The following is a 27,911-nucleotide window of genomic DNA, read 5'->3' on the forward strand; positions in this document are numbered from 1 at the left end:
TGACTCGATTTTTAAAGTATTCGAACAGTCGGTTGGAAGTTTTAACTTCTTTTGTTCAAATGGTTGACTGGTAGCGATCTGAAATTCAAGCAGTTGAAGACTAAGCGTTTGTAAGTTTAGTCGGTTGAACTGGTTTCTGTCATACACAGAAGATTTCAGCTGTTTCCTGAAACAGTTAAGTGATGTTTAGATTTTGTCGATCACCAAAACTCTTAGGTAATAGTAATTATTTAACACAACTTTGCCCCTAAATTTTATATACTTTTTCCACCAACCCCCATGCAATTATTACAAACAATATATAATTTTGGGCAATGTCTTAAAATCACAATACAAAAACTTTGTTCATTATCTACACTCATATAGATATAGATAAAGATTATTCTTCTCTTTTTTTTTTTGCACAGCGGTACACATAAGATATGAATTCAACACAAATATACCAAGAATCTCAAGTGTAATATATCATAATGTTAAATAAAATTTGAAGCAACAAAATTATATTGTTCATAACAATTAATATTGCAGTAACACTGAAGAAAAATTTCAATAGTTTTATGCAAGACAACAAAAGATTTCAAGTGAAAGACACTTTGATTTCCTGCAAATGTTTGACGAAATAACTAAGGAATAGGTGAGTTGAGGCCCTCTTGAGAAGCCAACGGATGCAGGTTCTGGTACCTCTTCGAAGGGTACGATGGCTTTCTCTTAAACGAGGGCCGGTTCTTGAAACGATGCAATGCTCTTTTCGTGTAAAGCGACTGGAAGTAGGGCGATAATCGCTCCTTCAACTTGAGAATAACGAAGAAGAGAAGCCTGTAACATACTATAAGTCCATATACTGCTAACAAATCCCACCATTTCGAGTGATCTAATGGTATTTTGAATAGATTCCGAACAACGTCCTCTCCTTTTAGTTTTGGATTTCCAGGTACTAGAGGGTCGAATACAAGACCAAGCATGTCGTTTTTGTAAGCTCCCTGTCTCCATCGTACATTGAAACAACAGCATGTTAATAAAAATTACACTTTTTAATTTGGTGCATTTCTTGCATGCTAACCGAATTTTGGGGTTTTTCTTACCTTGAACTTGTAGATAATATTTTAAAATTTTATTATAAAACGAACCTGCAGTGACCATGCGCCATAGCCGATGTATGAAATGGGATACCGCCAAACGGGTTTTGGAAGATCTGATAGCAAACGGAAGAATCCAGCAGTCATCATCATAATCCCCTGCAAATACATACTGATGGTAAGGACATATATGTAGAGGATTAAATAGGGTTGTTGTATATATACGTTTACACTTACAAGAACTCCGGCACCAGCTATGAGCCCCATTAAGAAGTTGGGAACTAGTGAAGCTACGATCATCATGACACTCTCTACCATAGCAATGCATCCAAAAATGTTGAGGCAGAAGAAGACATAATGAGAAAACTCGGGCCGGAATTTCACCATATAGAATGTTATTGTCCCAGTAACGATGGATACTGCAAACAAAAATGGAAAGGAGGAGAGGAAGTTCGACAGTATGAACACAGCAACGCCGTAATACCCATTAAGCCTTTCCCGATAAAAGACCTGTTTACCAAGAAAATTAAGAAAAGTAGTTAATGTCTCTTTAATTTTCTCTCTAAGTTCAGTGAAAGTCGTGTCTCTTTCTTTTTCGTGTTTGACCTTCATTTCTTCGATAAAGGATGGAAAGCCTCCAATGGACATGAAAGTCATGAATCCAGTGATAAATCCGCCACAAGCTCCCCGAGCCAAGATCGCTGTATAGCTAGTGCCGACGTCATAGAACAGAGTTCCAACACATAAAGCAACCATGGTGTATATTACTATTCGTGACCAGTAATAGCCAATGTCTCTATGCATATTCAAGAATGATCTGTGCGTTAAAGTATGAAGCTGTTTCCACCAACTTGCTTGGCTTCCTTTTATTGTTTCAATAACAAGTCCTTGCTGCAATTCAAGATCTTTTTATTAATCTAACCATATCTAAATTGCACAAAAACAAAATTTGCTCTAAGATTGAGTTTGTTTAAATGGATTTATAGATTTCAAGTAGTATTTTTGAGAAAAAAAATCATAAATTTTAAATCTACATCTTTCATATTTATATACTATTTCATATTAGTTATTATTGATTTCAAGTTCACCCGATAATGGATACATAAAGTATAAATTTAATATTTCATTTATTGTTCATCGTTAACAATTACAAATTTAATTGAAAACAATAGATTTCAAATTCATCCATCCAAATGCAACCTCGGTGTTTCTAGCATACTATCAGGAAACAAATTGTTCACTGCCAAGATTGCAAAGCATGTAAAACCATCAAAGCAAGAGCCACGAGGAACTTAATTTGGTGTTACGGAAGATCACTTGATTATGAGTTACTTACTATGGCAGATAGTTCCCGTATTCTTGATCTTGCCTTTCTTGGATAATCTGAGTGCTTGTATTTTTCAACAAGCGCTGATTTAATAGCTGCCGTTCCCAAATTCATAAAAGGGTCTGATGATTTGTGTGTTTCCTGCCATTACCGAGCTAGAACGTGATTTTCTTTAGCTTAGATTCATCAAAAAATCAAATTGACGTAAGAATGAAACTAGGTGCATGCAATAAAGAGAATCTTTAGCATATATTCTTCATAAAATCCAATTGACGAAAGAATGAAACTAATTGCAGTAAAGAGAGTGAGTATATTTGTTTCAGAATTCATACCTGGAGTAGTCTTTGTGACCCTTTCAGAGTGGCTGTCACGACGTCAAAATCCGAGTTAATACAGCGCAAGAAATGATCCGAAGGATTCCTCCTGCTTGGGCACTGAAACCCTGCTTCAGCAAAGAACTGAAAAAGCAAAATAAAGATTCTAAGAAAACAAGCAAATGTTCACGGAAAAACGGGAAGCTTCGCCACAAAATACCTTCACTGCCACCTTTGCCTCTCCGAAGTAAACAGTTTCACCCCCGGATAGTAAAAAAAGATCATCAAACAGCGCAAAAACTTCACTACTAGGCTGATGGACTGAGGAGATAACGGTTCTTCCATCTCGAGCGAGATTCTTGATAGATTGAATGACAAAAAATGCTGATGCACTGTCAAGGCCACTGGTTGGTTCATCAAGAAACAGCAAACGGGGTCGTATGAGAATTTCGAGGGCGATACTGAGTCTCTTCTTTTCTCCACCACTTATGCCTCTTAACTGCCAGTTTCCTATCTGTCGATCAGCGCAATCTTGAAGTCCCATTTCCACTATAGTTGCCTCTACAATTTGTTTTACTTCTGCTTTAGAAGACATGTTCGGCAGCCTCAAGTTGGCCGAGAAAGATATAGTTTCTCTTACAGTAAGTGTCCCCAACAAGACATCTTCTTGAGTAACATATGCCTGAATCAGTTGAAACACAATAATTGTATTAGAGAAACACATTTGCAATTCAAGAATTATGTGCAGTAAAGATACTTACAACACCACCATAATCGAGCCTCTGTTTCTTGCCATTAAGAAGAATGTTTCCTGTCATGAAAATGTTTCTTGATAACCTACCTGTGGCAAAGTATGAATTAGTGAATCATGAAACAAGGGATAGAAAAAGAAACAATCATATATACATACCATTTCAACTGCTCCTGTCACGCTCAAATGATAAAATTAAGACTACGTACTACTAGTTTATGACAAAATAATATGTTAAATGGATTGCTAAAATTATTAATATATATTTATTCAACCAAAGAAAGTAGTCGAATGATTTTTATTAATTTTTTTTGGGTGTTGAAATTATAACGCATTTAACAATAACCTAAGTAAATTCGCATGAAACCTATTATTTTTTTAGAGCCCAAAACCCAATTGCCGTGGCCAAAATTCAAATCTTCTCCTTACAGTCAAGAGGGGCTGTAAAGTGTAATAGCACCAACTAGAAGTTAATGATAGTGATCATGGATCTCTTTTAACAGTCAAATAATACTAGGATTATTACATTTGGTTCTAGCATCTACAATTACCCACTTGCAAGGTACGACGTTTTGAAAAGCTAGCGTCTGCAGCTAGCACACCCTTTTCAGTCTCTTCTAAGTTTTGGGGAGCTAGTATCAATTGTCACAACAAACCTTAACATTTTGGTGCTAATAAATAGGATATTATAATGTACTATATCTCGTTCCGTTGATTTTCTATTTACAATTCTGAAATGGCCATGTTTTTGTTTTCCGCTTAACTTGTTAGTAATTATATCATACACACTAACTTCTTGGGGGATTATTAATTACTCCTTTTTTTTTTGTACATCATTATATCATACACACTAACAAGCTAGCCTTCTGTCTCTAATAATTTCTTGCTTCGACATTGATTTAGTTTCTAATCCTCACAGTAATTTAAACACAAGTATACACACCGCCAACTAAATTTTCCATGTCACTAAATATGAAAAAGTCAATCAACCAATTAATTTTTCTCAAAATAAGAAATAAAGTACCCCCTTCAAGTAGTAATTTAAAAGAAATTACTTAAACCTGAGCAATGATGTAAAAAAGGACTGGATCTCTTTTAATTAAAGGAAGATTGGCCATGTAAATATACAGTCATAGCCCATGCAGACAGTGGGATTATATTAGTGATAATTCAAGAAGCAGCAGCCTGCATGCAAAATGATGCTGAACCTTATTTGTATATACTTTCATTCAATACTCCAACTACTCTGCTCCAAACTCATTAATTGCTGTATTATCTTTCACTTAATGCATACTGCAGATTTTTCCAGTAATAATTCACAGGGGCCGAGAATTTAGTGATTTTCTTATTTTCATCAGAATGGGTTGAATCTGAGATCGAAAAATTATGGGTTCGGGTAAGACTAGAACCTTACTTCACTTTGCCACAAATAGATCTAACTACATATATTTAAGTTGGTTTGACGAAGCTGTAACCTACTATTAATTAATTTTAAAGAAGAGCGCTAGAACTACATATATACCAGCTAATGCATCAAGAAGAGTGGATTTTCCAGAGCCAGAAGGGCCCATAATGGCCATGATCCGACCCGGTTCAGCAAACCCGGTCAGCCCATGAAGTAACTTCTTCGTCGGACCCTGGCCAAAATTCGGCAACACCACCGTCAAATCCTCCCAAACCAAGTACGCCTCGCCCTCGTTCCACGGCATACCCATCTCCAAATCCGCCGCCGCCTCTATTTCCATCACCAAAGACGCAAAAAACCACCTAGATTCACACTTGACGACACGTACATGCAGTAGCCTTACCCTGGATGGGCACTGAAACTTGTTGCTTTTGTGTTCCTACAGTGCGGAACCCACCATGATTTAGAGTATAAGTGCCTAATGTGGTGGTCTTATGGGGTGAGAAATTCTTGGGTAATTTGTTTTTTAACCCAAAGGGAAGGAATGGAGCTGGTGATTGAGGGCAATGCAAAAATTTAATGCATGGGGTCAGAACTAAATAGTTTGCAGCTGCCAAAGTTATGGGCAATGGTTCTTTTTTAACTGGTGACTAGCAAAAATTTAATATTATTTCATTTCGAATGGTATTAACATTTCTCCATAGAAGTAAAACCCTCGTCCATTTCAAAAAAAAAAAAAAAAAACCCCTCGTCTACAAAAAAGTCTATTTTCTCACATTACTTATAATTAGATAGCGACCTGACATTATTCAAGTCATTTGATTAGAAAATATCCAATCACCACAAAATTTATACGACTGGGAAATAGGGTGGTACGTACTGAAAAATTGAAGGTGTTCAAAATTATTATATTTGTCCTAAAAATGACATTTTTTTGTTATTTTCCCCATTAAGTCGATTTAATAGTCAAAATTTGGTATTTTTTCGATTCTAATTATTTTCAACTCTCATGCATGCATGTATTGAAATATTGTTCTTCTCATCTCATTATTCGATAAGTAAATATTCTTCTTCCTTGTAAAAAATAATGACATTAACCTTAAATTCTTAATATGAGACATTATATTATCATACAATATGGTAGGTATATTCTTAACTATTAACTGAATTCTATGCAAAACTATATATATATATATATATATATATATATATATATATATATATATATATATATATATTTGGACTCATTCGAGTATTAGAAATTTATACGACAATTATCACGTCATATATATATATATATATATATATATATATATATATATATATATATATATATATATATATATGACGTGATAATTGTCGTATAAATTTCTAATACTCGAATGAGTCCAAATAAAATGAGTGGCTTCGGGGTATCCGACAAAAAACACTACGATAGTTGCTCGATAAAGATCCTAAATCACTAGAGCATTTTACTAAAAAAAAAAAAAAAAAATAGTGTACATTCATGATTGTAATAGAGTTATCTAGTTATAAATTTTCTTAAGCATAGTTTGATATATATGATAGGATAAGCATGTGATATATAATATAAAGATAAGTTAAGGATAAATAAGATGTAGGATATTATATTTAATGTTTGATATGATTTTAATAAGAGTGATTAAATTTATATATTAGATTATAATGACAAAATTAATCTTTATCATAATAAATTTTATAATTTCAAAGTTGTTGTTTGAGTTCATATTTTTTATTTGTTCATACGTCGATAGTGCTTGCATGATTTATTTATTTTTACCTAATTTTATATATTATATAATATGATAATTGAGCCCTTGATTTTGTGAGTCAAGTCAAATATCAATTTTTAATGTTAATCGGGTGATACTAATAATTTTATTAAGATTTATAAAAATTATTTATATAATTATCTCGAATTCATTTATATAATTATCATATTATATAATAAATAAAAAAATTTATTTAATTTTAATTTCTACCTACTAACATAGATTTATAAAAATCATTTATAAATGAAGGGTAATTAAGTCATTTGTAGTGTATTTTATTCTTAAATAAAAATTATCACACCTAATAGAAAGGATATTTTATCTTTCTAAAAAATTATTTATAAAGGGCCCATGATATTATTATGAGCTTTTTAAAAATGTAACAAACATGAGATAAAGAGGATTATTTATAATCAATCTCTCCCTTATTCCATGTACCAAACTATGCCTTAAAGTTATGCTACCGTTGACCTATATGAGTATATTTGACTTTATAGATATTTAAAAAAGATCTTGATAAATACTTGAAGAGAAATCGTATCCAATATAATGAGTTAAACAATAAACTCGATCTAGTTAAATAATAACTGAATCATAGCCCATAAATACAATAATTTCTATAATTACTTGTATAAACATATTAAAAGTAATATTTTGTCATTTATTTCGCATGCCTCACCTTTCCCGGTAAGCAATGGGAAACATGACAAGTTTGGGGTCAAAATGTGATTTCTAAACTTATAGAGGTAAAATAGTAACAGGGACTATTGTTAGGGGTCAAAATAAGTAAGTGAGGCGACAACCGAACCCCACGTGTCATATATAAAAATTGGATAAAAATTTCCATACTCTCTTATCTGCAGAAAATGTACAGCGGAAATTTACGAAATTGGCAACATACAAGAGACTAAGGCGTGGGATTATGGCGGATACGTACTGCCCGGACTGCAAGAGAGCGACGGAGGTGGTTTTCGATCACTCGGCGGGGGATACGGTGTGTTCCGAGTGTGGGCTGGTGTTGGAGGCGCATTCCATCGACGAGACTTCTGAATGGCGGACTTTTGCTAATGAGAGCGGGGAGAAGGACCCGGTTCGGGTGGGCGGGCCGAAAAACCCGTTACTGGCGGACGGTGGGTTGTCCACCGTGATCTCCAAGCCCAACGGATCGACGGGGGAATACTTGTCTTCTTCGGTGAGTCGGTGGCAGAACCGGGGATCGAACCCGGATAGGTCGCTCATCCAGGCGTTCAAGACCATTGCTGTAATGGCTGACAGGTTTGTGATTTCTTCGTTTTTTCTTTGGTTATTTTTTTTTTTTTGGGTGGTTGAAGTTTTGAGAAATTTTGACGGGTGGTGTACAGAATTGTGTAGTTTGTCCGGTGTTAGTTGAAACTTGAAACTCGAATCGTTAATGTGTTGCCGGAGTGCATATGAAATTTTACGCGATCGGTGGTTGGAGTGTGCCGGCTTGACGTGCATTGGCGCTCATTTATTGTTTTCCTTTTTAATTGTGCATCTTTATTCCAAATTTTGTTGAGTCTGTCTTCTATGTTCTTTACTGTTTCAGCAGCAGGAACTATGGGGAAAAATCGTTTTTTTAGAAAGCTTATAGGTCAAATGTTGATTGATTTTTTAAAAAATTTATTTATCGATGATTGACCTTGCCAGGCCCACCGAGTTGGCTCACTGTTAGTGTTTTGGACACTTTTTCAAAATTTGACTTAAAAATTGTTTTTTTAGAGTAATTCCTGAAAGTAGCATTCGGGAGTAGCACTGCTTAAAATAGAGAGAGGTGGTGTAACATATACATTGTTACATGTCATATCGTATTACCTAATGATTTATTATTTTCTGTTTGTTCTACATTTTTATCAATCTCTCTTTGCTTCTTTGATTTAATGTTATAAAAAAACTCAAATGCCTATTTCTCAAATATCTACTAATATGGTGAGGTATGAAATGCTTTAATTACCTCGCACTATTTGGTAAATACGGTGCCTTGCACATCGGTTTTGAGGTCCTGAATGGCTTCCACAAGGTTCCATCTGCACGATTTATCCGACATGCTAACATGTGTTTGCCGGCTGTGTGTGTGTATGTGTACAGCTTAGATAATAAGGTGTTGGGGACAGTGTTGTGGTTCCTTTTGGTCTATAGATAGTTCGAAGTAGTATTTGCTTGTTTATTTCACATTGTGATATGTTCGAGGTAAGGCTTGATTAACCTTATGCTAGTTTGTCAATACAGTGCCTTGCGCATTAACTAAGTTATGATTTTCTATCGAACATGATTAAAAGTTTATATTTTCTTCTTCAATTTCTATGATTTTGTATTCCTCAGAATCATGTAGTTGGAATTAAACTGATGTTATTTACATTTCATCTTCCAGGCTGGGTCTTGTTGCTACCATAAAGGTATGGTCTTTTACCATTTATGTCTGCCATTCATAAATTGTCATTAGATCTTGGTTTATTGTGCTTACCTCCTTTAAGCGATAAACTTACCTATTCAGGTAAATTGACATTAAAATATGGTTAACCATTCCTTCTAGACTTTGTTATATTATTTGTTTGAGGTAAGTTGAAAACAGGGAAAGAATCAATCTCTTGTTTGATATATGTATCTCGTCCCAAGAATTATGCAATATTGATGAAAATTCCAAGATAGGTCCTCTGGTAAATGTACCGTTTATAAGCTTGTTCCGGAGCATGCCATATTTTACGGTTCAAAACATGGATTGTGTAATCTTTTAGAAAGTTTGATGTTTTTTTTTTTGTAAAAAGTAGTCACAACTACTTCTTGTAGAAGTTTTTACTTTATGTTTTTAATGATGGCATATCAATTTTGTCGGCATAGCATACTTTTGGTTTGTGAATTTTCTTGGAGATGTTGAAACTTACATATTTTTGCCTGACATGAAGGTTGTAGCTTCTACAAATTATGAAACTTGGTAAAATGAAGCCAAAGATTGCAATTAGTTCATCTGGTTTTGTAATTTTAGTATTTGGGGATTTTTAGAATATCTTAATTAGTTTGGAGAAGCCGTTTAATCTCTGTTTATGTGATGTTGATTTCAAGGATCGAGCAAATGAGATATATAAAAAGGTAGAGGATCAAAAGCCTCTTCGAGGGCGAAATCAAGATGCTATTTTAGCTGCTTGCCTTTACATCGCTTGTCGACAAGAGGACAAGCCACGGACCGTCAAAGGTTTGGTTTTGCCCCTGCGGAAGTATTTCTTGTTTTTGGTATGTGATTTCGTTAATATTGCTGAACATAAGGTTTCAATTAGAAATTTGCTCTGTTGCCAATGGGGCCACCAAGAAGGAGATTGGGCGAGCAAAAGAGTTCATTGTGAAACAGCTAGAGGTAGAAATGGGGCAGTCTATGGAGATGGGAACAATTCACGCTGGCGACTTTTTGGTGAGTTATGTCTAACACTTCGCCTCCTCCCTCACGCACATACTGTAGCTTATTGTACGACGTGATTGCAGAGACGATTTTGTTCCCATCTGGGCATGACTAATCAAGCTGTGAAAGCGGCTCAAGAAGCGGTACAAAAATCGGAAGAGCTGGATGTAAGGTAGAATCACGTTACTTTTCTCAGACGCCTATCCTAGGTCAGGTGCTCTTCTTATTTCTTACAAAACAATATTATTTCTTACAAAACAATATTATATTTTGCTTGCAGGAGAAGCCCGATATCCATAGCAGCTGCAGTGATATACATAATAACCCAGCTTTCAGATGACAAGAAACTTCTCAAAGGTATGTAACAACACCAACCCGGGGTTGGCTTTCGTAATTTAAAAAGAATTTTCTGAAATCCCAAACACTTTTAAGTACAGATATTTCACTTGCCACTGGAGTTGCTGAAGGCACGATTCGGAATTCATATAAGGATCTCTATTCGTATGCGGCAAGGATAGTGCCCAGTTGGTTTGCCAAGGAAGAAGACCTTCGACAACTCTGCAACCCATGATTGGTTTTGGTAGGATGTAACAGTTAGTTGGTTTTCAGTGTGTGATAAATTCTAGTTTTGGCCGGCCACCCATTGCGTTGCGTTCGTAGTGTTTGACTTAACTGGCAGATTGTCCTTGGAGAAACCATGAAATTTGTTGGTAGAGCTTAGCTAGCTTCTAGCCTTTTTAGTCTATTATATTATGAAAAATAAATTTCACGTGTCTGTAAATATGCACTGCGAATACACAAAAGTCAATGCAATAATCGGTAGTCAGCGGAACAATGTCTTCGGAGCAAATCCAAAATTTGCCTTTATTTTTACGGGAAATTAAAATTCTGATTATTATTTTATTCTTTCCGATTTTAATAGATTTTTAAACTTGAAAAGGAAATAATGCGATCGAACTTCAACAGCCTTCTTTATTTTGTTTCTGAAGCCAAGACGAATGAAAACCTTCATGATAGTAATGCTTCAAAAACTTAATAATTTATATCATTATTCTTCTTAGTATTTGGTATTTTTTTTAGAACGGTGATTGATTAAAGTTCATGGACATGTTTTCTTATGGGTGGGAAAAAATACCGAATTTTCGGTATATCGAGATTATTGTATCGAAAAAATGTCGAATTTACTGAATTTTCGGTATACCGAAGATTTCGGTATGGTACGGCAAGAATATCAAATTTTTCAGTACAATAATGGTATGCAATTTGAAAATTTCGGTATATACCAAAATATCGAAAAAATATAAAAAAAAATTTAAATATATAATATTTTAAAACAATAAATTCATAAAAATTGTATAATGTAATGTTTTTTTTCGATATAAAACGATATATATCGATGCCGTACCGAAATCTCGATATACTGTACAATTTCGGTATAATAAGTATGCTAGTTATATTTACCAAAATTTTCGATACAGTATCAGAATAAATTTCCTTATACCGAAATTTTCGGTAATATTGGATTTTCAATACGATATATATCCTTATGCTTTCTTGATGGGTTTTGTTTCGTTATATTGAAAACGGTGACCAATTAAATAATCTAATTTTGTTTTATTTCTTTTTCTATTTCATCAACAATGCTTCTCTCTCTTTTTTTCGTGCATTATGGTTTACTCTCTTAAAGGTAGGAAACAATGTGTGAGGTATTTCTTAGTTTGTGGATGTGGGATTTCGAAATGATGTTTAATGGGATCGACCACGTGCTTGTGCACATGCCATTCATTTTCCAAGGCTCAAATGAGGTGAATAAAAGTTAATTGATGTTATTTAAGGACTAAAAAGGCTCAGACATATCAAAATTTTGTCTAATCATTCCTAAATAACATATTATCCATATTTTTCCTTGAAGGGTATTAAAGCAAGTTCTAAAGTACTCAAATCAACTCATATAAAATGATCAAGTGCATCTCAACAAGCGAATGATTTTTAGAAACTTGAATAAATAATATGAACAAATCCCATTCTGAATAATCCGTTCGGCAACTATCGTCTTACCGAAAACTATACAATAGGCATGTTGTGCTCTGTATTTTGTCACATCAGATGTGTGAGTACTAGATATAACTAACCTTGAAGCCACAAACAGAAACCACAGTTGTGTGTCATGTCTCAAATCAATGCAACAAAATTTACGAGAACCCCTTCATCATTAAGCTTCCACCTAGCTCCTCGCTGACGTAACACTCTCAATATCTCATTTTAATCCACTGTTCCTCCAAGGAAGATCGTGTACTCATCATTCTCAAAATCGAGCATAGTAGCATACCATACATCATGTTGATAGTGTGGCTATGAAAAGCAGCCATTCATCCTCGAATTCTCATATTGAAATCCTTATGCTTAACTTTAAACTAGCATATAATTCCCTAACCAAAAAACCAAGGCATCTGCAGGCAGACTTATAAAATCTTCCCAACCTCGTTATCTATCAACAACATTCAAAATATAATCAGGGTGTGTGACAGGTGTCGATTTTACATGTCATTTCATGTTGTTTTGGGTATGTTGCATGATATGTTCTGTCGTGTCAGTATTTTGTTAATTTATTTCATAGGTTTTGTATATGCGCCATTCCTCATTTTTGTTGATTATTTTGTAGGAAAAAGTGCCAAAAAGATGAAATTTGAGCTGATGGATTGGAGAGAACAACTCACGCTAGGGCAATAAAAAATGACTATCTCAGTGCGTCCCTTAAGAAAACAACAGCTGAACTGAATGTGTCATGTTAGGGTGGTAAAAAATGACCGCCTTAGTGTGCTACATAGAATAAAATTGCCAGGAATCTTGGGCAATATGGAATAAAATACTTTGACAAACTTTGGTGGACTCCATCATGCTTCTAAATAAGTAAAAAGTAAGCTGGAAAGATCAATATATATAAAAAAAAAAAAAAAGATGAAATATAACAAGGAAAAAAGGCTGCATGACACAAGAAGTGAAGCCCGTGATTGAAGAAAAATAGCACCCTAGAGGGAAGTAGGAGGAAATTTCCTATAAAGAGGGGGAGATACATCAAAAAGGAAAGCAACCACATGCGAGGAAGTCAAGAAAAGATGCAGCCACAAGATTAAGGAGGATTCGGTCGCACGAGAGAGATCTGCATAAGAGGAGAAAAGGGAGAGCAAGAGAACTCGAGCAAAGAACAAGATCTTCACAAGAGTTTTCTCTTTTTTTATTCCTTTATTTAGGATTTCAGTTCACCCACCCGTTTATCTTCTCTAATGATTGAATTTTAATTTATAAGACATGTTTTTGAAGGGATTCCTTAATCTATCAATATACTTTGTCGATCTATATTAATCTAATCAAAAAATTCAATAACCAAGCGTCTATGTATTATTTAATAATTGCAATCGCATTAACGAACTATGGAATCATCTAGCTTTTGATTTTGATCTATGACTGTCAACATGTACCTAACCTCATATGTATATACAAGCTATATATCTATGGATTATATTACTCTATCTTGTTATAAAATCTCAGTTTGCTTTCAATTTTAGTACGTAAAATCACTTCAAAGTTAATCATGCTCAAAAAATACATTAAAAACACAATAACAAATCAAGTATGCTTAAAAAAATTCAATCCACAGACGGGTGTATAAAATATTCCCAACCTCATTATCTAGCAACTACATTCAAAATATAATCGGGATGTGACACATCGATGCCACGCTCCATGTGCATGCTCTTCCAATAAGAGCGGTATAATTACTAGTGGCAGTGACATCCCAAAATCTTCGACAATCAACGACTGCAAACGAATATGAAGATACGTCTTGCTTTTATTTCTTATTTAGTGTCATGAGATCAATAATCTCTTCTAAAATCAACAATTCAACACAATAACAACTCTACCCATCCTTATCTCGTCACAATATCAAAGTCGCCACACAAAAAAGAAAACTATCCAACAATCCCAAGCACTGACTCACCACCAACACAATAATACAGATCCAACAATCTCAACAACATATATGTAAATAAATTTAACAACATATATTCATAACATGACCAAGTATAACAAAATATAGCTTAAGGTTGAACTTGCTTGTCAAGTACAAAATCACCAATCACGAAGAAATATTTGATAGTACCTTGCACCTTAGGAGGATGAAAACTATAAATCTTGTGGTAGAAGAAATGTAAATCGAGCCCCTAAACTCCAGATAAAGTTAACAAAAAATCCCCAATTTAATTCTCGAACCCTAGCCACAATTCTTCTTGTACAAACGTGAAACCGAGTGGATTAGATTATAATCGACCTTTGTTGATAAATTTTGTGGAGACGGAAGATGATTATGAAAGAAATTTCACGAGATAAAGTTAACAAAAAATCCCCAATTTAATTCTCGAACCCTAGCCACAATTCTTCTTGTACAAACGTGAAACCGAGTGGATTAGATTATAATCGACCTTTGTTGATAAATTTTGTGGAGAGGGAAGATGATTATGAAAGAAATTTCACGAGAGGATGATGAAGCTTGAGCTGCGAGGGAAAATATGGAGGCTTGATTATTGTTTCCGAATCTGATATGTTCGAACCAGGCTTTAATTGGTCGGGCGCTGAAGCGCTTGGTATGCAGCGTTTAAGAGCCCGCCTCTCGAAATTTTATTTTTCAGAATATTTCTTTAGGCGCTTGATACTCGGCGCTTAAGCTACTCCTCTGTGCAATTTTTTCCATTTATTGGGTGCCTCGAAGCTATGAGGTCATCTATAATCACAAAATCTATTTTGATGTGAATTTTATATTAAAATATTGTGATTTTTATACTAAATAAAACATTCATCTCCAACACATTTACTTCAAATCTTATACCAAAAAAAATATTCTCGAAATATTCATTTTATTTTACATATATTAATTATTATATTTTATTTAATATATTTAAATTATGACTAATGTTTTATTATTAATAAATTTAAATAATAATATATAAGTTTATAATTTAATTATATAACATAAATTAATTTAATTTTTAAATATTAATAATTAACATAAATAAATAAATATTTTAACAATCAACAATTAAATTTTTAAATTTTTATGATTAAATATCTAATTATTAAAATAATAAAATAAATATTATACTATTATTTAAATAATATTTATAATTTTTAATACAAATATTTATAATAAATACAAATAAAAAAAAGACCCATGCGCCAAATTTGGCGCAAGTGATAATAATTAGGCAAATGGTTACCTCGATAGTCGTCATAATTTATGTTATTGACATATTGAGCTTCCTTGATATTAGGCTCTTCCTTGGTAAGTAGTGCAGCTGTTTCAGAGGCTGGTCGACTCATATCTGTTTAGTAAGTTCAGATACTTGATGAGCGAGTAACGTGATAGAATCCAACCCATAAACTCCAACAGGATTATTTGCTAAGGATCTCTCAGAAGGCCATTGAAAACTATTTATTATCATCTGCTCCAACATGTCATACTCTTGATCAGGCGTTCTGATTGTTCCTCTAATAGGCGCATCAAATTATATCCTCTTTAAGTGTATTTAAAACATTATAGAACAATTCAATTTGGACCCAATTTATATAATTTTGGTTCAAGCATCCCCTAAGTAAATCCTTGAAGTGTTCTCATGCTTTATAAATCTTTTTGAACTCATGCTATCTGAATGTGTTAATCTCAATTTTTAGTTGGACAGACTTAGCATGTGGAAAGTATTTAGCCAAAACTTTGTGCTTATCCCTGAGATAAAATGAAAACAAATGCAATCTAACATTATATTCATAAATACCATTAATTTTTATCATATCCGCAATTTCAAGAAAGTTTTCAGATGAAGGTGATGATCTACAAAAGCTGAACCTTTAAACTGGTTATGATGCACCATATTGATCACTATCGGTTTCAACTCAAAATTTTTGTATTAATAGTTCCACGAGCTATACCAGAATAATTAGTGTTGACAACTGGCTTGAAGTGATCTTTCATGGGCACCACACTACGTCATCAACCATCTTCTTAGGTTCTTTTTTCCTAATCTTTATTAATCTCCTAGCAGTTCTTTCGATCTATGGGTCAAATATTATCAAGCCAAGACTTTGAGATCTTTGCATAAAATGCAAACAGAGATAAAAATAGCAAATAAGTATATAACCAAAAATATTAAAAAAATTAACTCCAAATTAAAATCAAGACTAATTAGTAACAATATTGATCTAAATCAAATAAAATTCACTCCCTGATAATGACGCCAAAAATTTGTTATGTGATTTTGCTTGGAAGCCCAATATGTCAAATTTTGATATGATGAGTAAATTATCGTTCTCATGATTAATGATCCTCCATCCATGGCTATATACTCCATTTAAATATCATTATTCCTCGTTCATAGTGTTGTTACAACTTATCCCAAATCAACTGAATGTGGCTCTTTGAATTTTCAAAAATATGTTGTATTATAATTTATGCCTCATTTTTGCTGTTTTATTGTTGCTGAAGGTTGGACTGAATGGTCATTTATTAGGCTATTACAATTCATCCAATCCCCTATATAAAAAAAATGTGTTTTGTGGCTGAATATGATTTAAACTTGTGAGTAAATATAAGCTATCACAAGGGAGTGATTACTTTGTCAAAAGCACTTAATTTTTTAGAATTAAGGCTTAATTGCTGTGCTTCTTATAGTTATACTGGAATTGAATTCAAACTTTTAAATTCCAAGCTTGATACAAAGCCAATATTGGATCTTCACACTTACTCTTACTACATAGATTATGGAGGCATCATTCGATATCCCCAAGGCTCTATAAAAGCTGTTATGCACGGTAGCTTCTCGGGTAACCAACACTCAGCAACAACATAAGTGCTGGGAACTAGATAGGCTCTTAGCTGGTTAAAAGCTTTACGAATGCATCGAGTGATCATTGAATCAGACACCAAAGTGGTAGTAAATGCGTTTAATGGATCAACGTCGGACTTAACTAGTTTGGAGCAATAATAGAACATTGCAAAATTTTAGCACGAGAATTACGGATTACCAATCTGTAGCTTTACTTGTGCAAATAAACCAGCGAATGAGATTGTTCATGTTCTAGTTAGGGTCACTGCTTCTATGACTGATCGGACAGAATGGTCTTTATCGCCCTCTACTATGATTTAGGATGTAATTAACTCTGAATTATCTTAATAATAATTTATCCTAGTTCAAAAATAAAATTAAATAAAAATCACAAAAGGTAAACATATCAAACTCCTTTGTTTTTTAGGGTGTATATAATATTTGATATTTAATTTTTTTTAATAATTTTAGATCATTTATATCTTTATTTTGATTATAACTCAAAATTCTTGCACATGATATCATTAACTTGAATGAATTTATATATACATATATATATATATATATATATATATATATATATATGTGTGTGTGTGTGTGTGTGTGTGTGTGTGTGTGATTAATACATAATTTTAGAAGTTTATTAATACAAATATATAAGAATAACTATAATAAATTAAATAATTAAAATTTTATAAATTTACCATAATTACAAATATTTTAATATACTTATTATTTATTTTCCGATATAAATAACTGTCTTGTTTTTTTTTGTTTGACATATTATCAAAAACAAAATTGATATATTTTTTATAAAAAAATTATTTAAAATGAATGAAATAATTTTAAGTTTGATTATTTATTAAGATTGAAAATTATTGTTATGTATTTTTAATAAATATTAATTATTTAAATAAATATTATGAATTGAATAATCGAAATTTAACTGCAATAAATTTAGTACTGACTTATTTATTGTTTTTCATAAAATCAATATATATAAAATATCATATTGAGAGAGAGAAATATTTGAAATAAATAAAAATTTATTCACGTTCAAAATTGTTAGTTTTGATTTTATAAAAAAAGTTTACAAATACCAATAAAGGCCATGTAAAATAAATTTACAAGATTATGTGAAATTTTGATAAAAATCCGTGAGATTCTGTAAAAGTTAGTAGAGATCTATCCACTTCACAAAAGTCTGTTATTTAAAAAAAAAAGTCAACAAATCTCTGCAACGAATATATATCGTTATTTTTTTATTAAGAAAACAAATATGAAAAATTTTGCTATCTAAATTATCAAACAAAACTTAAAAAAAGGTACAAACTTGTGTGAGACGGTCTCACGGGTCATATTTATGAGATGAATATCTTATTTGAGTCATCTATGAAAAAATATTATTTTTATGCTAAGAGTATTACTTTATATTGTGAATATGGGTAGGGTTGACCCGTCTCACAGATTAAGATCCGTGAGACGGTCTCAAATGAGATCCACTTTAAAAAAAATTCGAGGTAAAGGCTATCATAAGAAAGAAGATATTCCAAGTTAATCACAAAACATGTCAAATGATGGAAATGTTACATGTACACCATACCTTTATTAATTGGAAATGATTAATGGTAATGTTGGCACTTGTGAGAGATGTAAAACGCCACTCCCCACTTAGCATTGTTTTGTCCAATTGTGTAAAAGCGTCGCTTTCTCCATTTTCATTCATCTTTGACCAATAAATACATTGAAATGTTCCCAAGTCCCATCCATTCTCAATTAGATTTATTAATAGCAAAATATGGGTCAATACACAATTGAATTGAATTGAATTGAATTGAATTGAAAGATAGAAAATACTGAAACATGGCCGAGAAATGAATTGCTGCATTTAACTTGTGTATATATATTATTTGTGGATAGTGAATTGCTGCATTTAACTAGCAAGTTTTTTTTTTTTAAATTTCCACGATTCTTTATAGAGTGGGGTGTATTCAATTTAGAGTTTTGATAACTTTTAATGACTTTTTTAAATGATAGACTTTTATGGATTTGATAAATTTTTATTGACTTTTATGGAATCTCACAGATTTATAAACAGATTTATGTGAATTTATGTAGACTTTTTTGCAAGATTTTTATAGACTTTTGTAGATTTTTTTTTTTTTTATAGAATTTTATAAATTTTGTACTTAACTATAACATGTGATTTTTTATTAATTTCTTTGAACCAATAATTAATTGACATAACATATTCAATTTGAAATATTTTTTAATATTTATATTAATAAATAAATTTACTTATTTAAAAGTTAAATCGTTTAATCCTTACATGTATATATGTGGGTTTATATGCATGTTTGTAAATTTTTTAAAATACATCAATTGATTAACATGTAATCTTATTTTTACATTGATAATATAAATGTAAAACTAATATTATTTATTATTGTGTGAATATAATTTTGTATAAAAATATCATAGCTTACATATTAATTAAAAATACGAAAATGAATTTAAAAAATCATTGTTGTTACGAAACTATTCAATTATTAAGAATTAAACAACATTTTTTTGATCATCTTTTATTATTATTGAATATTACATTAATTTGTATAAATCATAAATTAAAAATCACAAAATCAATTCTATAATTCAAAATTTCCCCGTGTTATTAAAATAAAAAATTATTAAATGAACAATCAGCCAAAAAATGAAAATTTTGAAAAAGAAAGATGAAAATATATATAGAGATACACTTCGAAAATTTGACATAGTAATAGAAATAGATGAAAGGAGAGAAGATATGAAGATATGTGATGTGAAGCGACATAGAGAGAGTTAGAAGTTTTAAAAATCCATTCAAATATTTGGGGTGAACCAAATACATTTTTTTACAATTTGTAGTTGTACCTTAGGCTTTAATGTTTGTATGTCAATGAATTCCATGGAGTTATTAAAAGTCCATGAAAAATTTGAATACCTGTAGACTTTTATAGAGTTTATAAAAGTCAATGTTGAATACCACTTGACTTTTTAAAACTCCATGAAAGTCTATTTTGAATACCACAAGACTTCTATAGAGTATGCAAAAGTCTTGATTGAATACCTCTAGATTTTTAAAATCTACAAAAATCATTAAAAATCAATAAATTTCTCAGGTTGAATACACCCCAGAAAAATTAATTATAATTTCCAAGAAATGAATATCAAGAAGCACATATTTTTATTTAAAATAATAATAATTTTCCAAATATTCCCACCAACTCATCAGAACCTCAAACATGATCAAATTTATCACTCTCTCCTCCGTTTCTCTTCTGGGACTGGGAGGAAAGAGTTGAAGCTGCCACTGAGAAAGGTTCACATTAGAAAAATACCAGAGTTCATGGATGCCTATGAGGCAACAAAAGCAGTGATGTCAAGGATCCAAACATTGGATCCGGAAAATGCTTCGAAAATCATGGGTTATATACTGTTACAAGACCAAGGGGAGAAGGAGATGATAAGATTAGCCTTTGGTCCCGAAGCCCTTCTGACATCTTGTATCAAGCAGGCAAAATCCTTCTTGAGGCTGCCTTCAAATAACTCTTCTTCCATTCCTTTAGAGTCTCTGTCAAACCCCATTCGGCCAAGTTGTACATTTCCGCAAACTTCACCACGAATCTTGATACCCAACAATGGCTTCCAGTTTGGCAACCCTTCTTCACCTGCTGGAGTTTTTCCTAGAAGTAGTCCCATGCCTATTTCCTATGCTGCTTTGCTCAATGGCTCTAACACTACTCTGGCTAGTGATAGTGGTAGTAAGAGCTCAAGTTCACCAAGTTTGAATTTTTATGGTAATAATGACTATGGTGATGAGTTGTTGAGTGGTGGTGGGGGTTTGGTGAACCCTCAGGTTCAAGATCAATTGCCTTTTTTTGATGAATCTTTGGGGGATCCAATAATGAGTCTAAGTGGGAAGAGTGATTCTCTGGTTTTCCCTTATTCCGAGGATTTGAACTGCATTTCATCTCCTCACTCCCAGCCATTTCACAGGATGAGTTGCTCGGTAAATGAAGCTGCTTTTCTCTCCAATCTTGAGGACGGAGGTGGTATCGGTGGGTTTGGGTGGAGACCGTGCGTGTATTTTGCAAGAGGATTTTGCAAGAACGGAACTACCTGCAAGTTCTTGCATAGTGATATTGGTGATGGTGACGGAATTGAGGTGGAATCTCCAAGAAAGATTAATTCAGAGTTTGATGAGTTGTTGACATTGCAGGCCCTTCAGCAGCAAAGGTTCGGTTTCATGGCTTTTGGAGGTCACCATCCTTTTTCTTATAACAAGTTCATGGCCCTTATGAACGAAAATCAGAGGTAAATTTTCGGTGAATTACCAAGTTCTTTTACCCTTTTTAAGAGTCTCCCTCATTTTGGTAGTGTAGAATCGTGACATTTTTATGTTGAAAGAAATTCTGGGATTTCTTAGTTTTATATTACTTTGTTTGTTTCCTCATGTTGAGCATTTTTCATCTATATTTGCATCTTCAATAATAGAGCAAACACTTTACATGAATTGTGGTGTTTTATGGTCCATTCCCCCCACCATCATCAAACGACTATAAGAGAACTATTGATAATAGTGCACCTCAAAAGACTTACCGTTTTGGAATGCAGAACATTTGCATAATACCAATTTTGGTAATCAAATTTCAGATGTTGAAGGATCTGGAAACCTTTTACTTGAACAAGTTCGATGAGAAATCTTGTTCTATCCATGAGGCTGATATTACATACACTGTCACTGCATTGATGATGGCCTGTGCATTCCATTAATTTAATCATAGCCGAAATTTCAGGAACGATTTTTCGCCTGTGGGATTGTACTGTGATGGGAGTTCAAGCTCCCGGCAAATTTACTTGACGTTTCCATCTGATAGTACATTTAAGGAAGAGGATGTTTCTGGTTATTTTAAGTAAGTTTGTGTCTGCTAAGTGACTATTTATTTTAAATTTTTGTTAGTACGAGGTTTGATTATCTTTACTTTATCCTCGTTTGAAGTACTTTTGGACCAGTGCAAGATGTTAGGATCCCATGTCAGCAGAAGCGGATGTTCGGATTTGTCGCATTTGTCTACCCGGAAACTGTTAAACTTATACTTGATAAAGGGAACCCACATTTTGTATGTGATTCTCGTGTTCTTGTCAAACCTTACAAGGAGAAAGGAAAAATCTTTGACAAGTAAGGGGGCACGCCATTCATTATTATTTGTTTTTTCAGACATTGTTGCTAAAAATTGCTGTCGATTTGAACCATTTGCAGGAAGCCACACCGTGAACACATTGAGGGAGTGGATTATTCGGTCTGTTTAAGCCCTTCTGGAAATTATAGAGAACAATTGGATATCCCCTTTGGTAATGATTCATGACTGGCCATTGTTTTCTGGCCCAGCAGAGTATTTTGAATCTGAATCTCCTTTGTATTTTCTGGCAGGGTCTAGAATATTATTTGGGGCACAAGAGTTGATGCTTAGGAGAAAATTGGAGCACGAAGCTGAATTACAGCATGCCATTGAACTTCAAGGCAGAAGGTTGATGAATCTTCGACTGATGGACCTGAAAACCCAGCGCCTTAGCCACCCCTTTCTGCCAAGAATCCCGAACAGTTACCCTTATTGCTCTCCAAGGCAGTCTCAGTTGTCAACAAATCGAAATCTCTCCAGTTTTTCTGATAACACCAATCCAGATGTTTCAAAAGGTTAGCTTGGAGACATTTGTGCATTTTGTTAATGCCTTAAAATCTTCTTGCCGTCGATGGTTCTGAAGGTTAAATCTTAAAGGTTGAATCCAATTATGATTGAGTTTCATTGTTTCTACTGACTGAAGGTGTCCAAGAATTATTAGCTAAATCTACAAATGTTGCGGCTAAGGATGAAAAGTTGGTATTTGAGGAAATTGAAACTTCTACGGACAACAAAATTGACATTGACCACAAGCAAGAACATGTATATGGAGATGAATCAGGTCTTCCTGAAAGGTATTCAAATTCTGTTAACGGGAAATTTCAAATATGATTATACATGAATCAGAAAGTAGACATGTCTCAGACATAGGCATTGTGCTAACCGTTGGTATCAAATCTTGATTTGGATTTTCTTGTGTTTCCCATGAAACCAGCTTGGATGACATCCTTCCTGATAAACTATTCTCCTCCCCGACAAAATTATCTGTGGAATGTGAATCTATTTTATCTAATGCTTCTACTGAAGGTGGCAATAACTTACATGTTGCTGATACATTCTCTAACGATATCCCTCTCCTGCCTATCAGTTCTCCACTCAGCATGGGTTCTTTTAAGTCGTGTTACTTTCAAATGCCTAGGTATTATACTCTTTCTTTTCTCGTTCTATGTTGCTCATCGATCCCTAGTTTCACCATTTCAAACAAACTAGGTTTGTAATGTGAATGGACTACCAGGTTTTGTTCGGGGCAAGAAGCCATTGAAATGTAGGTGCTAGAGTTGTTTGTGGCTAGCAAGAAGGGATTAGGTAACTAGGTAATATCACTTCTCTCCTTTCATTAAGTTAATGCTAATTTTGTTACGCCCAATTGGTTGTATGTTAGTTGAGCATGAATAATTAACGTTGGATCGTCATAGCTTGTTTTAGTGAATATAGTTCATCATATACTTCCTTTTGATGCTTGCACTTTTGATGTTGGCTGATGCAGAAAGTTCGATTAGCTAGCATATATGGAAGAAAGTAAAAAGTTCTCTAGCTGTATAGCCAAACAGAAGAAAAAGATGGATCTGCGAGGAAGATTTCCTCAAGATTATTGTCATCGACAACATACCATACTACTTCAACCATTTGATGGACAAAGTTATTGGAGTGGGGCCTCTCTCTGTCTCTTTATGTTGATTCGTACCCGCTCTTAACTTTGTAGTTGTGTGTTGGACCACATACAGCTATAGCATTGCATATATATAAATATTATCAAACAAAGTCAGTAATAGTAACTAATTACTATCAAAGAAGGCAACTTTATCTTATATACATGCTGCCCATGCCTTATTGTTAGTTGAATCAGTTAAGTGTAAGATATTGAGTTGAACCATGGATGTATCAAAATTGTTCAGCAATGCTTTACAGCCTTGTCATCATGAGTCGAAATCATGGCATAAAGCCAAGTCATTACTGAGAAGGAAAAGTAAAAAATGGATGCAGATTTTTTTGGAAAGTATGATATGATTAAAGGCTACTTTATGGGACTCTTTTGTCTGATTTAGTGAGTTATTTTCTTTTCGAGTAAGACATGAAGTTGAGGAGGGCCACTGATTCACATGGGACAGCTGACACAATTTCAATGAAATTATGAAAATGGGTTTCAGTCTGCCAATACACACGCTCCTTTCTCTTTCACTGTCATCACATCTAACATCTACTTGCATATACAACTTCTGAATTTTGATGTTTGTCGTTTATTTATTTATTTAGCAAGTTGTTTTTTTTTATATGGGTTAACTTGTAATTTTTTTATTTTATCTTAAATAATTAATGACTAATTATTAATATATGAGAATTAATATTCATCGAAGCCATGAATTTATTCATACTTCTCCTCTTGTGGTTCTACATAGCTTCTGGTTTTTTCCCAGATTCCGGTTATTTAATCTACCTACATATAAATATATAACTTCCAATTATGAATTACTAAAATACTTTTCACAAAATTTGGAGATTACATTTATATCTCTTTTATTTTTTATGGTTATTATAAATATATCACTCCTCTCATCTAAACTATATATTAGTCTATATTTATTTTAGTTTTATTATATTAATTTGTTTAATACATTGGATTTTTTTAGATTTTATTTTATTTTAGTGATTATCTATTTTTTTTACTTAATTATTTAATGTTACGTTGGTTTTCTTGATTTAATTAATTTAATTTATCATAGTTCGTGTTTCGTTATCATTTCTTTTTCTTAAATTTTTTTATGGTTCGATTAATTTATATAATATACCTATCATTTTCACAAAATTATGAGATTATAGTACTCTTGAAAGATTAATTTTAATAGTCATTTTTTGTTCTCCTCTTCTGAATTATATATATATATATATATATATATATATATATATATATATATATATGCAGTAATTTTCAATGAATACATTGAACTTATTCCTAATTTTTCCCGTCTTGTGATTCTACATGGCTCTTCTTGTTTTTTTTTCAGAGTTTGGTTAATTAAAATATATTTGACACTTGTCACAAAATTTGAAGATTACATCTCGTTCTCTAAGAATTTATTTGTTGGTTATTTTGAGTTCCCCTCATCCAAACTATATATTAGTGTATATTTATTTATTTTTATTACATTAATTTTTTTAATGCATTGGATCTTTTAGGGTTAAATTTTATTTTAGTGATTATATATTTTCCTCCTTTTATGAGTTTTATTAACTTAATTATTTGACTCTACGTTGGTTTCTTTGATTTAATTAGTTTAATTAATCGATGATAAGTGTTTTGAATCCATTTCTTTTTCTTAACCGGTTTTTGCGGTTCTGTTAATCTATATAATATACTTATCATTTTCAGAAAATTATGAGATTGTATTAGTTTCCAATGATTTGTTTTGATAGTTATTTTGAGCTCTCCTCAACATAATAATGAAATAAGGTTATCTCATTTTCAACCTCAATTTTATCAAATAATTTATAACATTATTTGACCTTAAATAAAAGACAAATATTACAAAAGACTTTAATATGATACTTTATTTTATTTAATTTATTATATTGTGATATTTAATTATTGTCTGAGTATATATATATATATATATATATATATATATATATATATATATATATATATATATATATATATATATATCAAGCTTACACTTTTCTACAAGTGTGATTAAAACATGTCAGTAAATGTCATTTTTTATGGTACTTTTCCAATAAAAAAAATAAAAATAGACATTGAGAATATGTAGATTATATATGCAAATTTGCAAATTTTTCTAATATTTTATTTCTAATTTAATTTGATTAGTTTGATTTATTTCAACTTTATTCAATGAGAAATTAAATATAATTGAAATTACTTTATATTTTTGAATTAAATTTATGGAATAATCTTTATAATTTTTTAACCAAGATAATCTTTATAATAAATATGAATTATAGTGATAGTTTATTAGCATTTGTTAGGTATTAAATTTTTTATATATGATATTTTTAAATGGGTATTACATAATATTTTATTTGTCGGTTTCTTATGAGACGGTCTTAAGAAAAACTATCCGTGAGACGAATTAACTTTGTCATATTTACAATAATAAGTAATACTTTTGGCAAAAAAATAATATTTTTAATGAATGACCCAAATAGGATATTTGTCTCACAAAATTGACTCGTGAGACCGTCTGATAAAATTTTTTGTGTTATTTTATTTATATATGTGTTTTACTCACATATATATTTGAATGATATTATTTTAAAATTTTATTTCACGTGAAATTTATTATCCATTCTGATATAAAATTAACCATATGTAATATGTAATTTTAAAAAAAAACAGAGAAAATTAAACAAAATCTACAAGGGGTTAAAAGTTAGCAAAATCACAATTGATATTTAACTCAATAAGATTAGTGATTTTATTTTAACATAATTACGATAATTTAGTCAATGAAGGGAATTTCATTTGACAATTGTTTATCTAAGTATATTCCATTTAAATACATTGTGGTTTTGGTTTTGGTAAAATCAACTATTCTGTTATTTTTATTTTTATTATTTTTCTTGTGAATTATATTTGAATCAAAAATATATTTGTTAATTTTAGAGAACCGTTATTATAATATTGAAAAATGTCATATGAATAAATGAATATATATATATATATATATATATATATATATATATATATATATGATTTATGGTCATGATGTATTTAACTATTGTGTTTTGATTATTTAGATTCATAAATTCTCATAAACAAAATGTTATTCAACGATTTTAAACATTATTTAAATATTGTGATTATGTTTTTTATTATTAGTCTGCATCACACGTGAACATTCTCTCATCATTTTTCTCTATCAATTCTTAATTATTTTTGTAATATTTAACATTATTCACTACTTTAAAAGTGTTTTTATATTTCTCAGGGTAATTTTAACTATTATAAACTTATAAATACATCAAAATTAATTAAAATGTAGTGATACTCAAAATGTTGTTATATATATATATATATATATATATATATATATATATATATATATATATATATATATATATATAATGATTACATATATTCTAAATTAGTTTTTGAATTATGTGAATGTATGCATATTTTTATTATATTATGACTTAAATCTAAAAAAATATTTAGTAAATTTTGAAGTATTAATATTTGTACCTAAAGATTAAGAGGTGTTCCATTAATTTTTTTAAAGGAAGAAAATACGGTTATATTTTGGACTTTTCCGATGATGAATTATTTTGAATTTTTTTTTACCTTCCTAATAAAATTTATATCTATATCCCTTACTCCAATAGAGGTTTTTTATAAAATATTATATGGTCTTTAATTTTCATGTATTTTCTCCTAATTTTTATATAAAATAATTATATCAATAATTTTAAAATTAATATATATACATCATATCTATATTAATCACTCCATTTTTTTCCATTTTTTCTATCCATTATACTTCAAAATGCTGGCACTACAAGAAAAATGATTTTCCGCAGCACGTCATCAACAGCGTGAATTAAACGCACGCTACGAATACTACTTTTCACGGCGTGCACCCACATGTGCGCCGTTAATAATGTTGTACTTGATACTATTAACAGCGTGCATTAAAAGCACGCTGCAGATATTACTATGGACGGCGTGCATTAAAAGCACGGTGCGGATAGTAACTTGGTACTATGAACGGCGTGCATTAAAAGCAC

At 31.7% G+C, this 27,911-nt stretch overlaps 3 protein-coding genes across 6 annotated transcripts; 2 read left to right on the forward strand and 1 right to left on the reverse strand.

The window, feature by feature from the left end:
• Window positions 1–473: 473 nt before the first annotated feature.
• On the reverse strand, window positions 474–5,452 carry LOC140840288 (ABC transporter G family member 15-like). 2 transcript variants are annotated; one of them, XM_073207579.1, is made up of 9 exons: window positions 4,991–5,452; window positions 3,479–3,558; window positions 2,938–3,399; window positions 2,736–2,861; window positions 2,413–2,544; window positions 1,683–1,967; window positions 1,314–1,586; window positions 1,128–1,235; window positions 474–980 (listed from the first exon to the last, which is right to left on the reverse strand). In XM_073207579.1, the coding sequence occupies exons 1-9, from the start codon at window positions 5,211–5,213 to the stop codon at window positions 624–626; spliced, it is 2,046 nt and encodes a 681-aa protein (XP_073063680.1). In that variant the 5' UTR covers window positions 5,214–5,452; the 3' UTR covers window positions 474–623. The 2 variants fall into 2 exon arrangements, with proteins under 2 accessions (XP_073063680.1, XP_073063681.1); XM_073207580.1 differs by lacking the exon at window positions 4,991–5,452 and adding an exon at window positions 4,530–4,915.
• A 2,054-nt stretch (window positions 5,453–7,506) lies between these two features.
• On the forward strand, window positions 7,507–10,910 carry LOC140840289 (transcription initiation factor IIB-like). The gene is made up of 7 exons (XM_073207581.1): window positions 7,507–7,941; window positions 9,056–9,080; window positions 9,745–9,874; window positions 9,957–10,087; window positions 10,159–10,247; window positions 10,356–10,432; window positions 10,513–10,910. The coding sequence occupies exons 1-7, from the start codon at window positions 7,589–7,591 to the stop codon at window positions 10,644–10,646; spliced, it is 939 nt and encodes a 312-aa protein (XP_073063682.1). The 5' UTR covers window positions 7,507–7,588; the 3' UTR covers window positions 10,647–10,910.
• Window positions 10,911–20,203: 9,293 nt separating this feature from the next.
• On the forward strand, window positions 20,204–24,330 carry LOC140840290 (zinc finger CCCH domain-containing protein 53-like). Of its 3 annotated transcripts, none has more exons than XM_073207584.1 (9): window positions 20,204–21,303; window positions 21,786–21,902; window positions 21,989–22,168; window positions 22,250–22,341; window positions 22,421–22,684; window positions 22,813–22,963; window positions 23,257–23,307; window positions 23,404–23,482; window positions 23,656–24,330. In XM_073207584.1, the coding sequence occupies exons 1-8, from the start codon at window positions 20,336–20,338 to the stop codon at window positions 23,435–23,437; spliced, it is 1,857 nt and encodes a 618-aa protein (XP_073063685.1). In that variant the 5' UTR covers window positions 20,204–20,335; the 3' UTR covers window positions 23,438–23,482; window positions 23,656–24,330. The 3 variants fall into 3 exon arrangements, with proteins under 3 accessions (XP_073063685.1, XP_073063684.1, XP_073063683.1); XM_073207583.1 differs by having other exon boundaries at window positions 20,205–21,225; window positions 23,104–23,307; window positions 23,656–24,329; XM_073207582.1 differs by having other exon boundaries at window positions 20,205–21,303; window positions 23,104–23,307; window positions 23,656–24,328.
• Window positions 24,331–27,911: the final 3,581 nt, after the last annotated feature.

This window comes from Primulina eburnea, chromosome 8 (assembly GCF_022965805.1).
Source record: "Primulina eburnea isolate SZY01 chromosome 8, ASM2296580v1, whole genome shotgun sequence".
In the NCBI taxonomy this organism is placed as follows: domain Eukaryota; kingdom Viridiplantae; phylum Streptophyta; class Magnoliopsida; order Lamiales; family Gesneriaceae; genus Primulina; species Primulina eburnea.